The 15719-nt window shown below is 40.1% G+C and overlaps 1 protein-coding gene and 1 non-coding gene across 2 annotated transcripts; one reads left to right on the top strand and one right to left on the bottom strand.

The window, feature by feature from the left end:
• LOC143849297 (THO complex subunit 4A-like) lies at nucleotides 1-11133 on the bottom strand. Its single transcript, XM_077358286.1, has 5 exons — nucleotides 10836-11133; nucleotides 10309-10464; nucleotides 7256-7324; nucleotides 6990-7174; nucleotides 1-779 (listed from the first exon to the last, which is right to left on the bottom strand). Exons 1-5 carry the CDS (start codon nucleotides 10992-10994, stop codon nucleotides 599-601), a joined length of 750 nt encoding a protein of 249 aa, XP_077214401.1. The 5' UTR covers nucleotides 10995-11133; the 3' UTR covers nucleotides 1-598.
• Nucleotides 11134-11199: 66 nt separating this feature from the next.
• Nucleotides 11200-11273, top strand: TRNAV-AAC (transfer RNA valine (anticodon AAC)). The gene has a single exon. It is a non-coding gene; the product is annotated as a tRNA-Val (tRNA).
• Nucleotides 11274-15719: the final 4446 nt, after the last annotated feature.

Below are 15719 nucleotides of genomic sequence, written 5' to 3'. Positions count from 1 at the left end.
AAGAACAATATAACCGGCTGGCAGATGATATGGATCTTGATCAATGAAATATCTACTTACATGCTTAGTATTTTCCATGAACAGAAGAAAATGAAGCTAATTGTAACACTAATCAGCAAGTATAAATCCAAGATTTACAGCATCTAAATTTCCCAAAAGGGGAAAGATGGCAAAGAAAACTACCTTCACTTGATGGAAAATCTCCCCGTGTATGCAGCGCCCTTCGTTCTTCAATTCTCCCATTGGGGCTGTTCTTTACTGGCTTGGATCACTGAGGCATGAACAAAATCCCATTTTCTTGCCCACCCTTATGCTGAGTGTGAGGAGGGAAAAATAAAAGTGAACCAAAACCAACATGGGTGCACAGTACACTCGGTAGCCGTCCATTAACCCAAAGTACAATGTCGAATTCAAAGAAGCAACAATATTAAAATAAAGAAACCAAGCCCCATAAATCAGTAACAGTTTTCCCATCTGTGTGTCCCACTACCATAAAGAGAAGCTGTCAGAAAAATACACAAACATTTGGTTATGCATCATCCAAAAAAGTAAAAGACCCTATTAGAACCTAAGAAGCCAAGGCTGAAGTCTGATTGCTTCAGTTTATTTGCATTGCTTCTGAATGGTACTTCTCCAATTCGGCGTCGAGGTCTAGTGCAGATACCATCTGATCACCACGACCTCCTCTCCCCCGTCCACGGCCCCCTCCTCTCCCCCATCCACGGGCACCACTGCCCCCGCCTCGAGGCCGTCCCATAGCAGCACCCCTTCCCTGTGTACTGTACCAAATCAAAAGACATTAGGATAGAAGTTTTCAACAAATAGAATGAGTATCAAACAGTGAACCAGCATTCGAGCAAAAGCAGTTAAAGAGAGCACCTGCAAAATATAATAGTTTTTCTTACAAGCCATTTCATAGCAGCACAGGTAGCAAGACACAAAAATACTGATATTACAATATATGTGATTTAGAAAACTATAGAAACAGTGAGGTGTAAATTGGCTATCTCCCTATGAGAATTTAAGTCATGTTAGCATTACATAAAAAATCTCAACAATCAATCAGCAGCACACTAAGGCCTCGTTCGTTCCCGATTTTGAAAATCGACTTTGAGCCCAAACCTGATTGTTGGACTTGAAATTGCATTAAGTTTTGAGTCCAATAATTAGTTTTGGACTCAAAATCCAAAAAGCTGAAACCAAATATTGCCTCTATTCAGTGGATACAACTATGAAGGGGCAGTCTGGGTTAGTAAGGCTTCTGTGGTTCTGCCATGAGTGAAATCTAAGTGGATAGGATAATGCAAGAGCATACATTTGTAGAGGTAAGGATAGTGAAGTTAGTTCAATTATAGAGGAAAAAAGCATAGCTTTCATCATTGCCCTGGAGCTTTATCATAGATTGACAGCCATTTTAGATCAGATAACTCATGGGTTCAATGTGTATTTTCAGAAACCCAATGTGCTTCATCAAGAAAGGAAATAAGAATGAGTAGTCGTCTAGTCTTTCAATAACTAACTTGATTTACAATGAAAATGAAATGTGCATATAGACGAACCATTATTTGTGGCTTTCACGAATCACACGAAGCATTGACAACCTCAACCTAGCGTGGAAAGCCAAGCAAAATTTACAATTCAATTTCTCATTTTACTGATTTTTTGTGATAAGAAAAATAAATTAAGAAAACCAATCAAAAACCCAGACAGAACAGAGTTTGACCATTCAAAAATTCCAACAGAAAGCAGAACTGCCACAATATTTGCCTCACACCATGCATGAAGAAACACTCAGCCTAACCAAGTTCAATAGCTCAGCAATGCTCCAATCGGTGGATCCTTTTGATTCATCCGATCGGCTTATGGGTTGCTTAGTCTGGTTCCAAGGAGGCATCCAAACGTCAAAAAGTTCACTCTAGCCATAAACAAAAAAATCAAAGAGAAAACTACTAGAAACCCCCCAGATAAAAACGTATCTACAAGAATTCCCCCAAAAATTTTCTAAATTACCAATAGTACAGTTATGTGCCTTAAATAGCTTTTACTTTTTTCTTTTACCTATTGTACCCTTCATTCCCTTAGTTACAAAAAGTGTATAAATCCCTAAAATCTCTCCCTTCATTAATATAGGCAATATTAAATAGTTTGAATATATATATATATATATATATATATATATATATAGAGAGAGAGAGAGAGAGAAGTGTTGGTGCGCTTAAGTTGTTATAACGCCTCCCATTCGTTTAAATGTTTGGGTCCCGCTAAAGCGCACCAATGGGAGGCGTTATAACAACTTAAGCGCACCAACACTTTTCTCATATATATATATATGTCGTAATTAAATCCATCTCTCTCCTACCATACCCCATAAGATCTACTCTTTTTTGGTAACTCTGTTTCTCTTAACTCATTCGTCTCGCTCTAACTCCCAAACAAGGAAATACAATTGATGCATTTTTTTATTTTTTTTTGAAAAGTGACGTATTTCATTAATATTAAGATGGCATTCGGGACCAGGAGTCCCAACCTGCCTTACAAAATATCAAAGACCAAAGGCACGGGCATACCCGAAGCCAATTGGAAGGAACAAAAGGTTGAGATAAGTACCATATCCTAGAATACTACTTCCTTCCTTTCAGCTGCCTGAATTGGGGCTTACAGAAAGGATGATATTTCTATTTCTTCCCTTTGGGCTCCAGCCTTAGCTAAGCTATCAGCTACCTCATTCGCCGATCGTCAACGGTGTTCAATCCTCGGATCAAGCACCCTTATCAGATCCAATATTTCTGCAACTAGTTCCTCCAATTTCCAGGGTCCCTTAGAGAAACCAGAGGCCCATGCTAGCATTGGTAGAATCACCTTCGACAATTAGGGGACGTTGGTTATTCTCAAAAGCCCAACGCAATCTGAATAGGAGAGCCCTGGTTTCCGCTTAGTTTGCATCACAGATACCAGCCGGTCCAGAAAAAGTTATCACCATCGAGGTGCTAGAGTTTCTGATAACTCCCCCTATACCAGCCTTCCCTGGATTACCGAGGGAGCAGCCGTCAAAGTTAAGTTTCAGTCACCCCAATGGAGGTGGAGCCCGTTTGGGTTTGGGCTTGGTTCTGATTGCTTTGTCTCATATGACTGACCACCAATTCCTTTTAAGATCACCCATCCCATAGGTAGTTCGTTTCTTCGCCTTTGTCCATGAAACTAATTCCACTTTAATGTATGAAGCCAGGCGATCAGAAGTTTTGCTTTTTTCCTCAAATATCCGTCTGTTACGTTCCTTCCAAACGTTCCAGATTATGGCGTAGGGAAAGGTCGACCATAATGCTCTGCCTGTGTCACTGATGCATACCTGTTACGTTCCTTCCAAACAATTGATGCCATTTTAGTTGGGGACAAACGAACTGTTTAGATCATCTAACCATGTGGACCCCACCATATTGACCTGATGGATTTATTTTGAAATAATAAGCGTATAAATGATGGAATAATAATCCACTTCGACATTAAATAAAAAATAGAAATTTCAAACAGATTATTCAACTAATGGGTGTTTTACAAGTTGCCTTGTTATGATCGGGTCCCTTGCATCTAGTCATCTACGACAATGCAATGACCTTATATTCACTTCCTTTGACCCAATTCGCTTCCTTTTCGGACGACCTGGGAAGGGTGCGACGAGTGTCAAGAGGGTATACAACATCATATGAAGTTTCTTGTGGATCATAGCACTGATCTAGATTTGTTATTGGATTTGTTATGGAGAGAGAGAGAGAGAGAGAGAGAGAGAGAGAGAGAGAGAGAGAGAGAGAGAGAGAGAGCTACTTGTTTCGTATAGCGGGAAGGAGATGAGATATATTCAATTAATGATGTATTCATTTAAGAGAGAGGGAGTGGGAGAATTACCAAAAAAAAGAGGAGAATTGTATGGGGTACGGTGGGAGGGAAATGGAATCATTTGAGAGAGAGAGAGAGAGAGATTTTCAAACAATTTAATGTTAACATTTTTAAGGGACAAGAACATACTACTGTTAATTAAGAAAAATTTGGGGGATTTTTTGTAGATACCTTTTGATTTAAGGGGTTTCTAGTAGTTTTCCCAAAATCAAAACGGCCAGAGAAGTTCCTTTTCCAGATGGCATCTGCTAAGGGGGGCTGGAACCAAGGAAGTTGAAATCGTTGTGGATATCTGAGGTCTCCAGAGAGTTGAATCGTGAGGAGTGCGGGTGTCATAAGTTCTTATGACGGCTCGGGTAGAAGGTCCTCTAGAAATCAGCCGCAAGAAAAAGGGCTCATGAAGCTTCAAAGGCAAGGATAGAGGAAACCATAATACCATGGCCTGGGAAGGGAAGGTGACAATGGAATAGGAAGGAGGAAGGAGATAGTCATGCGGTGACAATGAATGGGAAAGAAGTGGTAGATTGGGCCAATATCATTAAATTGTGTTTGATCACAAAAGTGAAGCGGCAATGGTCAATGGATGCCCTCTCTATGGGGGTGAGAGAGGTGGCTTTAGGATACCCCTGACCTTGCAAAGCTCCATATATACCAGGATGAGGTGATATTCAGATTTGAATTGGAAGTGCAAGTGACTTTGATTCATCGTAAAGTGGGTAGGATGCTTGAGGATCAGCTTCTCAAATTGGAACCCTGGAACTCAATATACAGAACGGGAGCAACATCTATTTGGGCCAGGTTTTATGGGATTCCATTACATGCTTGGGCAAGGTCCACTATTAAAGCCCTAGGTTGTCTATTCGATAACATTCTACAGGTGGAAATGGTTCGGTGCTCGGTGAGAGCCTCGAATTTGCAAGAGCACAAATATTTACAGCATACTGAGTGTTTCTCCACTTAGTTGATCTGAAGGTTGGTGACCGGTGGTACTCCATAGGAGTTGAAGGAGGGTTCGGTGAGGATCTATCGTTGGCGACAGAAAACGTGAGGTGTGACACACAGAAAACGTGAGGATCTATCGTTGGAAGAGTGGTGTTGGAGGCCAACGAAGGAGCTCTCATCAATGGTGGAACCGGGCCATCTTTATCTTTTCCGGCTATGGAGTCACCACCAGGCTCAGAAAGAATGTTTCCCCTGCCTCCTTGTTGCAAAGCAAATGTGGGACAGGCAATGAGATATGAACCGCACATCGTGCAGACGGCACAGGCTCTTGACCTTTCAATTGTCAAAAAGATGTGATCCGTAAAGGCAAAAAGGAAGTCGTAGATCCTACGGTAAAGGAGAATTTGGAGGAAGATTTAAGCCAGGCCCATTTCCTGATAAAAAAGTCCAAGGGTGATTCGATGCCAGGCCCATTTCCTGATAAAAAAGTCCAAGGGTGATTCGATGCCATCGAATTGTCTGAAGAGTCTTCAACGCAAAACACAGGCCTAGAGCTACATTTGCTGTTCTTTGCAGGAAAGTGTGGTAATGTTGGACGATGTGTCGTTAGAAGACCACAGGTCCATCCAACGCTCGTTGCGTGGAGCTTATGTTGCCGATTTAGTCGATCACAATGGGCATGCAACGGCTAAGATTGCAAGATTTTCAGTGGGAAGGGGACTATGAACAGCTAGCCAACTTGGGGATTCATATCATTGATTTTTTATGGTATGAGGTAGTCAAAGCCACAAAAAATCAGAAAAGGCCAACTCTAAGATCATCATAAGCAAGTGGGCAAGCGAAGACAACGAAGGTTTTCTGTTAAAGACTCCTGGGTCGCTTTCTGAGAAGAAGGGTTCGAACTGGTTTCAGGTCAAGGAGATCTCGCTTCCCACTCTAGCAACTATGGTATGGCGTGCCTAAAGCAATCCTATTGGAGCCTATAGTGGAAAGGAAGCATGTGCACCACGTAAAAAAGTATCTATCAAATGAAAATTATGTGGATCTTTTTTCTCATAAACCACCTTCCGGGAAAACTCCAAACCTCATTTAATCTCACCCAAAACCCCTCTTGCGTTATTTTTTCACCTATCTTCTACACAAACCCCTAAAATACCAATTGTAAAAAAATTTCCTACCTTAGAATCATTATTTAAATCCATTCATACCCGATCATTTGTTATGGGCTCAATCAATTACTTCTTCGGATTTGGAAAAGGAGTAGATCCCTGCTTTTTACATACGTCTATACTTTCTTGGCATGTTTGTGCCGTTCTAAACCTACCCTAAACCTAGGAGAAATAATTTTTCAATTTAATCACAAATTTTAGGACCCAAAATCCTAATTTGTCCATCCTTTTCACCCCTGATGCCCTTTCTATAGATCTATCCTCCATCAGATTTGGTATCAAAGCGAAGTATTATTTCAACCTTTGATCGTCATGCATCACAAATCCAGCCGGATGAATGCACAAACCAAAATTGAAACACCAAAGCAGGCAGACTACAGTAAGAAATTTCCCAGTAACCATCATCATTGTATATATTGTAACTTCCAGAGCTACTTTAAATCTCAATTTTTTTAAGTTTATATGCAGAATCTAACATCTATCCATAAAATGGTAAAAACCACTTCACATAGAAAATGGTTAACATGTAGACTTTTTAACAGTAAGTAGCTAGAAATCAGTTCTCCTTATGTTAGAAATCTCTCCATTATTCAGTTTTTTACAAAAAAGGATGTAATCTGAGTAAGATATTATAGAATATACAATTAACACGAGGAATTTAACAAATATTTGTTAATCAGCACCACACTTAGTCATACATAGAAAATGGTTAACATGTAGACTTTTTAACAGTAAGTGGCTAGAAATCAGTTCTCCTTATGTTAGAAATCTCTCCATTATTCAGTTGTTTACAAAAAAGGATGTAATCTGACTAAGATATTATAGAATATACAATTAACACGAGGAATTTAACAAATATTTGTTAATCAGCACCACACTTACTCATAAACACTTAACTCTATAAAATTCAAAGTATCTCTACTGTTCAAGCTTTTGGTTGGACACAAGAGTAATATTCTCTTTGCACAATAGCTAAAAAAAAGATACCTTCTGGGAATGCCATTAGGGCTTCCAAAAATGCCATTTGTAACCTGAGGTACAGCAGCAGGGGTTACAACATTTGTTCCCACGATCTCTATTTTCATTGGCTTCCCATCAAGCTGCACGTTGTTGTATCTCTTAACAGCTGCCATCGCATCTGGCCGTCGCGAAAAGACAACTTCTGCCATCCCCTAAAAGAAAGAATCTTCTTAACTATGCAGGTCAAAAGATCTCCTTGGATGAACCATACAATGCCAAACTTGAGGAGATACCTTTGATCTTCCGCTCCTATCATAATGGATTGAGCACCGTTTCAGGTCACCAACCTCTGAAAAGAGTTCCTGCAGAGCTAAATTCATATTAGATGACCAAAAAACTGGAATTTATAGTGATCAAGTCATTTGCTGAAATTGCAAAGTTCAAGAAGACACATCCAAGGATTAAGCACAACCAAAACCAGTCAAGGATATGTGTTAACAATAGAAAGCCAATATACAGTATATTTAGAAAGGAAGCTAACAGATTAAGCATAATGTCATAGATCACTAAGTTGGGAAACATAATGCATCAGAACTATTAAGTAATTATGGCATTCAAGGTACTGGCTTAATATCACACAAGCCTCTGAAATTCTACCTAAGATATCTTTTGATCAATTGAAAAAAGGGAATTTAAGATTAGAAAATGACAGAGTTAAGGGTAACTACAACTTCGGAAAATATTCCCGTTATCAAAGCAAGGAGGCATGCAACAATGCACTCACGTGCACAGGTATGTGTGAGAAAAGGAAACACATGGCAAGGAGCTGTGAGGGAGGGTCAGAAAGAAATGAAGGAAAATTTTAAGGTGTAAAGAGCAGGGCGGGGAGGGAAAGATACGTGAAGAAATACTTTATAGGAAGAGAGAGATGAGATAGAGGGGTGGGGAGAGAGATGAGATAGAGGGTGTGTGTGTGTGTGTGTGTGTGTGAGAGAGAGAGAGAGAGAGAGAGAGAGAGATGGTCAGCAGCCATCTCTCACTTCCATATGGTTAGGTGATGGCATCCCCAGCTTTGTTTCTGGTAGATACAGGGGGTAGATCCATCTCAGATTCATCTTCAGGCTATTGCAACTAACGTAGATCCAGTTTTGTCCCATTCAAACCCCCAGGAGGGATCCCCGCTCGCATGACCCGATTTCTTAGCCATGTCACCGACAGAGTTTCATGTTCTAGTCACTCCACCAGCAAGGTTTAAAATTTCGGTTTCGGTACCGATTTCGGACCCTGAAATTTCGAAATTTCAGTCGAAATTTGGTACAAAACCCGAAACCAATATTTTATTCAATATTAAATTTCGGCCGAAATTACCGAAATTTCTGTGAAATATTAAATTAATATTAAGAAAAACAGATTTTTTTGGTCAAATTTCGGAAAAACCGAAATTTCGACCGAAATTCCGAAATTTCGACCGAAATTCCGAAATTTCGGCTGAAATAAATGACCGTTTCGGTTTTGATCGATTTCAGTGTCGGTTTCCACCGAAATCTGAAATTTCGGATTTCGGTCGAAATTTAAAACCATGTCCACCAGCACATTGTTCGGAGCTCTAGAGATTACCAGATCTCTTATGTTTAGTGCTAGACTTTCACTAGGAACACTGTGGGCTTAACATTTTTTTATGTGTCCTACATGAGTTTAGTGTGTCATTTAAGTTGCCTTTTTTAGCTTGTGTATTTTAATTTTATTCTGTCTATGGAATATTGTAATTATATGTTGCAATGTGGTAAGAGTGCCATGTGTCCTCTCATCAAAGGAGGGCACCCATATAGGCATACCATCTCTCATCTTCTCTTTTCATGTGTCCAACTCGTTAAAGGAGAACAACCAGTTAGCTATGTAACTACGCATCTCACATCTTCTCTCGCCATGTGTCCAACTCTCTTTAAAGGAAATCACTCAGGTAGTTAATTAAAGGAAGGCTCTCACGTAGTTATTTAACTATTAATCTTTTTTCTTCTCTTAAAAGAGGGTTCCTTTTTTTTTATTTTTTTGAATAGCACTAAAAGAGGGTTCTTTATACAAAATATTTCAATGATAAAAGGAGTGAAAAAGAAAAAAAAACAATGAATTAATGTTTTACCTGTATTTATTAACAGGTATATTCCATTGTTAGTTGCTTAAGTGGATAACCCATTTACTACCCTTATTTTAAATGTTTACTATTCTGTATTAGTGTAGCGGCATACATGAATTAATTTTTCTTTAGGATCCCTCTTTGCAGAAAGACATAGTGAGACACAAGGCCTTCTTATCTGCAAAAGTAGCTTTATTCTTATTTCTACATTTTATTTCCAGTGATTCTCTTTCAAGTAGGAAGGTCTGCATGTCTGTGTTGTTCCACGACAAACTAACAAGTGCAAACTTTCACCGCAAGGGAATGATGCATCCTTGGGGTAGATGCTACAGCCCTTTTACACTAAGGTTCCAATCTAGAGAGAAAAAATCTACCTTAAGGACAGCAAGAGCAACACGTGGCTCGATCCAATATTTTATATATTCTCTTCATTGCCAGCATTTAATGATTGGATCGTGATTAAGAATATGTTACAGTTACTGCTATATTTCCTTGTCATTATATAGACTCTTCTTATGCATCCAGAATAACATCTGTGGCATTGAAGAGAATGTAATGGATCTTATCCAAATCAAAAGATCATCTTCTCAAAACCATGGTCTGTGTGGCTCTCTGACCACTGATAGATGGAGAGAGTTCTCAGATATCTCTACTGCTCAACTATAAAATGAACAAGACCGGTATCAACATTAAGAGCGATATTCAGATTCAGTGCATTGATAAGATACAGATCGAGAGAAGTCACTTCATCTATCTCTATTGTTGAACTATAAAATAAGCAAGACCGGTGAACAAGACCAGTATCGATATTAAAAGCAGTGTTTCAAACCCAAATGCAGGTCAAAATGCGGACAAAGCAAATTCTAGTTGACTCAGCACGACGCAGCAGAGCACTCGGTTGATGCGGTCATAACTTGGGAGAGTCAAAGGAGTTTTGATTGACTTTGTAGGCAAAACACGGACTCGAACAAGAGCACGACCAAGGTAAAAGGAAGTTGACTTGGGGGAATCCACAATGATGCGGAGGAATTTTGAAACTAAGTAATATTCAGAATCAGGACATTGATAAGATATAATTAAAGTTCAAAACATAGAAAAAAGAGTTACATTTATAAAAGGACAAAGGAAATTGCAAGCAATCTTTCAGTGGGAAAAAACACAGCAGAAAAACAACAACAAAAAAAAAACAAAAGAGGAAAGGAAAAATCATACCTTGATGTCCTCGTTCGAGACACCATAATCTAAGTTAGAGATGAAGAGCTTTGTTCCTGTCTCGATCGCGGACGCTCGAGAAGCCGGCGCCATGAGAGATGGCACCGGATCTGAGAACATATCGTGCTGCCACACTGCTTCCGGTGCTTGAATCGGCTGTTCTCCGTCCAAGAGAGCCAGAAAAAAGAGTAAAAATTTTTTTTTAAAAAAGAAGAAGAACAAGAACATAAACCCTAGCTCTCGATGAACGCATCAGAAAACAAACAAACACATCAAAAACAAATGCAGAAAATTCATTTTTTTAATGGTAAATGCAGAAAATTCATTGGAACATAAACAAACGCATCATAATTGGAGAAAAATAAAAAGGTGTCGGAAAATTAAAGAAAGAGAACAAAAAGAAAAAAAACAGATCAAGAACATAAACCCTAGCTCCATACGAAGGCATCAGAATAAGAGAAAGGGTAAAAAAAAACAAGCAGATCTGAAAGTAGATCTATAGATCGGAACAAGAAACCCTAGCAGACCTTAGAATAAGGTGTATTCCGATTAGATCCGCGATTCGAAAAGCGACGAGTCGGTCCGGGACCGGATCCTCTGCCTCTGCCCCTGAAATTACTCCCAGCACCAGATTTCTTGTTGTTCTTGATCAGATCTTCGAGCGACATGTCCAATGCACTCGACATATTCAAAAAATGGTGGAGATTTTAGGGTTTTGCAGAAGCGTGGGGAGAAAAAAGAAGGCGTGGGAGAAAGAAGAAGGCGTGGGAGAAAGAGGGAGGGAGGGAGGCTCGAGGATGAAGAGTTAGGGTATCACGTGCGAAATGCCCTACGTTTTCAAGCAATATTTAATTTTCCAAATATGATCATTTCAACACAGCAACAATAAGCGGTGTCGTGGTGTAGTTGGTTATCACGTCAGTCTAACACACTGAAGGTCTCCGGTTCGAGTCCGGGCGACGCCATTTTTTTTTTAAACTTAGATATTTTTTAATAAGAAATAGCTACTGATATGAATTCTAAGGTTTTACCCAAATACATAACATAGGGTTTGCACTTTGCAGACTATAAAGGCCTTTGTCTATGCATTCGAGAGTTGCTCATCTTTGGAGTCATCACAACAAACTCGTCTGCCATAGCTAGGCAAAATGGGGCATCTACACTAGCTTTTGTTCTAGTGGTGCCCATTGCCTAGGCATTGTCCCAACAAAGATTTAACATTCATTCTCCTTTGGTTTTGGGAATTCGATATGGGTTTTCAACCGCCTTCTAGCGCTTGTCAATTGTGGGCAGGATATGTTTAACACCTTATAGATTGTATGCCAGATCTCCTTTCAGTTATACAGCTTAGTCAAGCAGTAGATCGGCGAGGGGAAACATGGGGAGAAAATTCATAGGCTTTTGGTTAGAGGAAAGGGAGGGGAGAGGCTTAGGTTTTTTTTTCCTATCTTTTTTGCAATGGGCGCGTATGTCGTTAAATTTGAACGCAATTTTGTGATTTAGTGTAGTTGTTCCAAATGAGGAAAAACCCAATCCTATAAATGATATTTTTGCCATTATTTAATGATATATTGTGTCTACTATGTGAAGTTCTTAACCTACATAGAAGCACCCTACATATCCATACAGCAAGATAGGAAAGGGCTACATGTAAATTCATCATTTTTTATGTTTTTTTGTTGAATTTTCATGTGCGTTCTCTCTCCTCTCCTTGCTCGAATCGACCCCCCGGACTTTCCAATCGTCCCGGTTCGAAATTTGGAAATACCGTCGTTCTCCCAACATGCCACTTAACAGGCCTCCTCCTCCCACTTATGTAACGTGGTAAGGATATGAAAATACAAGCGTTCAAATGCGAAGAACAACGAAAACATAATTAATGAAGGCGTAAAAATTAGTAGTATGCTAAAATCTATCTAACTTGTATCTAAACAATGTTAGAAAAGTGTAACAATGTATTCAGGGGGAATAAAAGAAAAGTTGTTTATTACTACTAGAACATAGATTCGATTGGTTTTCAATCTTTTATTCGGTCACTCTGCTCCCTTACACTTACTGCTTGTTACAAAACTCCCTGCCAATGGTTTTGATTAGACAGCTCCATATGCCTTTCTGCAGAATCCCTGCTTGTGGAAGTGGTCAGGGTACCAGGGGATGTTCAAACTATTTCTTCTCCACTATGTTCTTTTACACAAAACAACTCACTAGATAGAAAAACACTCACTGATATCTAACCTCCCTTTCTTATGGGGAACGTAGGTGTGAGTCTGTGACAAGTGTCCCTCTCAACCTAAAATGGTATCCAAAAAGTGCTTCCAAAACCCACAGGAGAGTAGGATACATTAGACTCTCCTGTGGGTGTCCCACTCACTGATAGCAAGCAAAAATCCATTCGGTCAAGCAAGATAGGACTCGCGTCCATTTTGAACCTATGGGTTATGGGGACCAAGGACTACAGACTCCTTACTTCGGCATACGGACAATGCCACCTTACGGACATCGCTAGACTTGATAAGGCAAGTGAGAAAAGAGCATCGACAAGCGAACTTCGCTTACTAATTGGGGATTTTGAACCTATGGGTTATGGGGACCAAGGACTACAGACTCCTACTTCGGCATACGGACAATGCCACCTTACGGACATCGCTAGACTTGATAAGGCAAGTGAGGAAAGAGCATGACAAGCGAACTTCGCTTACTAATTGGGGATTTTGAACCTATGGGTTATGGGGACCAAGGACTACAGACTCCTTATTTCGGACAATGCCACCTTACGGACATCGCTAGATTAGGCAAGTGAGAAAAGAGCATCGACAAGCGAACTTCGCTTACTAATTGGGGGGGGGGGGGGAGGGGAGGGGACGCTCCAAAGTGCAAAGCCCACTACGACGCCCTACTTACGTTTGCTAATTATAAGTTCTGGTGCGCCCTATTAGCAAAGTAATAGGGCGCAAGTTTGTATGCAATTTTGAAGCAAAACCCCCCTAAACGCCCTAATTCTTATGGTATGTGATAGGGAGGTTCAAAGCCCCCCTATTTGTAATGCTAGCTAGGCTCCTCTCACACCCATTTTTCAGCTGTCTCATCAGTTACAATCGAATTATGAATGGGAACAGGCTCAACCTACTCGTTTATTTATACAGGGATTTACTTCAAGGGCGCCCTCATTTGTCAATTTCAGCAAAAGTGTGTCTATGATGGCGCCGAAAAAAGTGGTTGGCGCCATAAAAAGTGGAACGTCTTTGATTTCTGCTGAAATTGACCAATGTGGCGCCCTTGAAGCTAGTTTTTGCAAGGGCGCCCTTTATTCTATCATTGCTCCTTTCTTTGTGTATCTCTTTCTTTCCTGCATATAATATTTCCATTCTAGTCACATTCATGATGTTAATGGGAATAATACATGAGAGGCCCATATTAGGAGTAGCCCTCGAATTGATATGGGCACTCATGGTTAGGCTATCTGCCGTTCAGCAAGGGCCGTTGATGTAATTTATTCGGAGCTTTTTACGAGGGGTTTGTTGCTCCCTTAGGCTGAGGATTCTAATTGTTAACACGCATGTAAAGTGGATTTTGTTGATGGCAGCAAAGCCAGGCTACCCAGCTTCATCTTCTAATGAAAGGAATATATTACCACCACCTTATTTCGGTCTTTTCCACCCATCTCTTACTGCTTTTCATTGGTCTGTAAAACTCTTAACTGAGCTGTAGAAACCAGTTAATAGATCACATACTTAGAGGTGGGTGGCAATGCCATTTCCCTCTCTTTACCACAACACTATGATGTAAAAGAAAGAGAAGAACCCTCTCTCTCTCTCTTTAGGCCTAATTTTTACTACGGTGGGTGCAATTAAATGATGAAATTTATAAAGAAATGATGAAACAATGAACAGAATATCATCGAGGCTCGAAGGAGTAAAATCTTCATTACAAAGAAACAGAGAACAAAAATCCCCATGACTTTACAAACATCAATGAGCCAAACAAGAAGCCAGAGACAAGTCCAGCAAACAAGAAACAAGAAAATGACATACAAGAAACTCATACAAGCCATTGACCCATTTGGCATATCATGTCCCATCCCATGTTTGGTTGCCTTTTAGCACTAGAACTTTTTTAATCCTGTTGAGAATTTAGGGAATAATATGGCTTACCAGATTCCGTTGAAGAACAGAAAGAACAAACAAACAGCGTTAGTAAAACATTTTCTGATGCGGCGAGATGAGACACGAACTATGTCGCTCTCTTTAAGGTGAATTTGCGCCTTTGCGGAAACTAATTCCGATGCAGCAGATTACTGGCCGCAATCACCCCCAGGATACAACAGCCCGACGCACCGTCGATCTTCGAGAACTGCACGCTCAGAGATTCGAACCACATGAACACTCCAGTAGCCCACAAAATACGAAAAATAAATAGAGGAAGAAAGAAAACACCGTTTACAGTAAAGTAGAAAAGCAAGAAGAAAACAATAGTTTTTTCGTTCTGTTGTTGTGTATAAAAAACACAGAGAACATCATCTTTTATAAAGCCAAACATGTCCGTTCAATACACCCTTTAATGGAGTAAAGACGACCTTTAAGAAAAGAGCCGTTTAAAAAACATTACAGATGCGAAGAGACACTTCCCCAACGGTCACAACGTTTAGGTACGTCGGCGCTATTCAGGTAAGCCAGCTTTATTAAGTTACGCCGGCTTACTCAAGAACTGCGCCGTTATTTACCCAGTTAATGACGTTCCAGTAAGCCGGCTTACTTCAGGTACACCGGCTTAAACTGCGAAGGTAACAGTGAAGTTAAACGGACAGAAACCAAAATTAAAATGTAGGGAATGTAAAAACCTTTGCTCACATGCGCGGCCGGCCGAGCCTAGCCGGGCAGCGCGTGTGTTAGCCAAAAGCTCACCGGGTCCACTTGGTGGCTCATGCGTGTAGGCCTCCTTTCTCCTCTTCTCATTCACAAAGCTAAGGAATTGAAAAGCTATATAAACACATGAAGCTTTTCTTCACTTTCCAATACGGGACTATTCACTTTTGTGAAGAAAGTAAGCAAACCCATTTTTCATAACAAAGTGGCTTCTTTTTGTAAACAAAAGAACTTTGTAAAATACCAACAAGGACTATTTGGTATTAAAATACCAACAGTCCCCCACTTATTTTAATGGAAAATATTTTAAAATAAAATATAACCTGTGTTGGGCAACCGGCGAAGCAACACGCATAATAACGGTGACTATGTCTTGAACCTTTACTTAGTGTAAGTGTATTCTAACTGCCAGGAATTGAAGTGACTATGTCTTGAACTACAACCCTTTGGGGCTAGAAAGAAATACGCCACACGCATGAAGCTAAAGTGTTCTATTGGTTCTTCCAAGCTTGCACATTACGGCCCTGTGCACATCCCAATTCCGTGTAA

This window comes from Tasmannia lanceolata, unplaced genomic scaffold, assembly GCF_043159265.1.
Source record: "Tasmannia lanceolata isolate RefF3 unplaced genomic scaffold, GAP_Taslan_0.1 ptg000018l, whole genome shotgun sequence".
In the NCBI taxonomy this organism is placed as follows: domain Eukaryota; kingdom Viridiplantae; phylum Streptophyta; class Magnoliopsida; order Canellales; family Winteraceae; genus Tasmannia; species Tasmannia lanceolata.
Note: the sequence above shows the minus strand (reverse complement) of the source record. Positions and strands in the feature narration are given on the sequence as shown.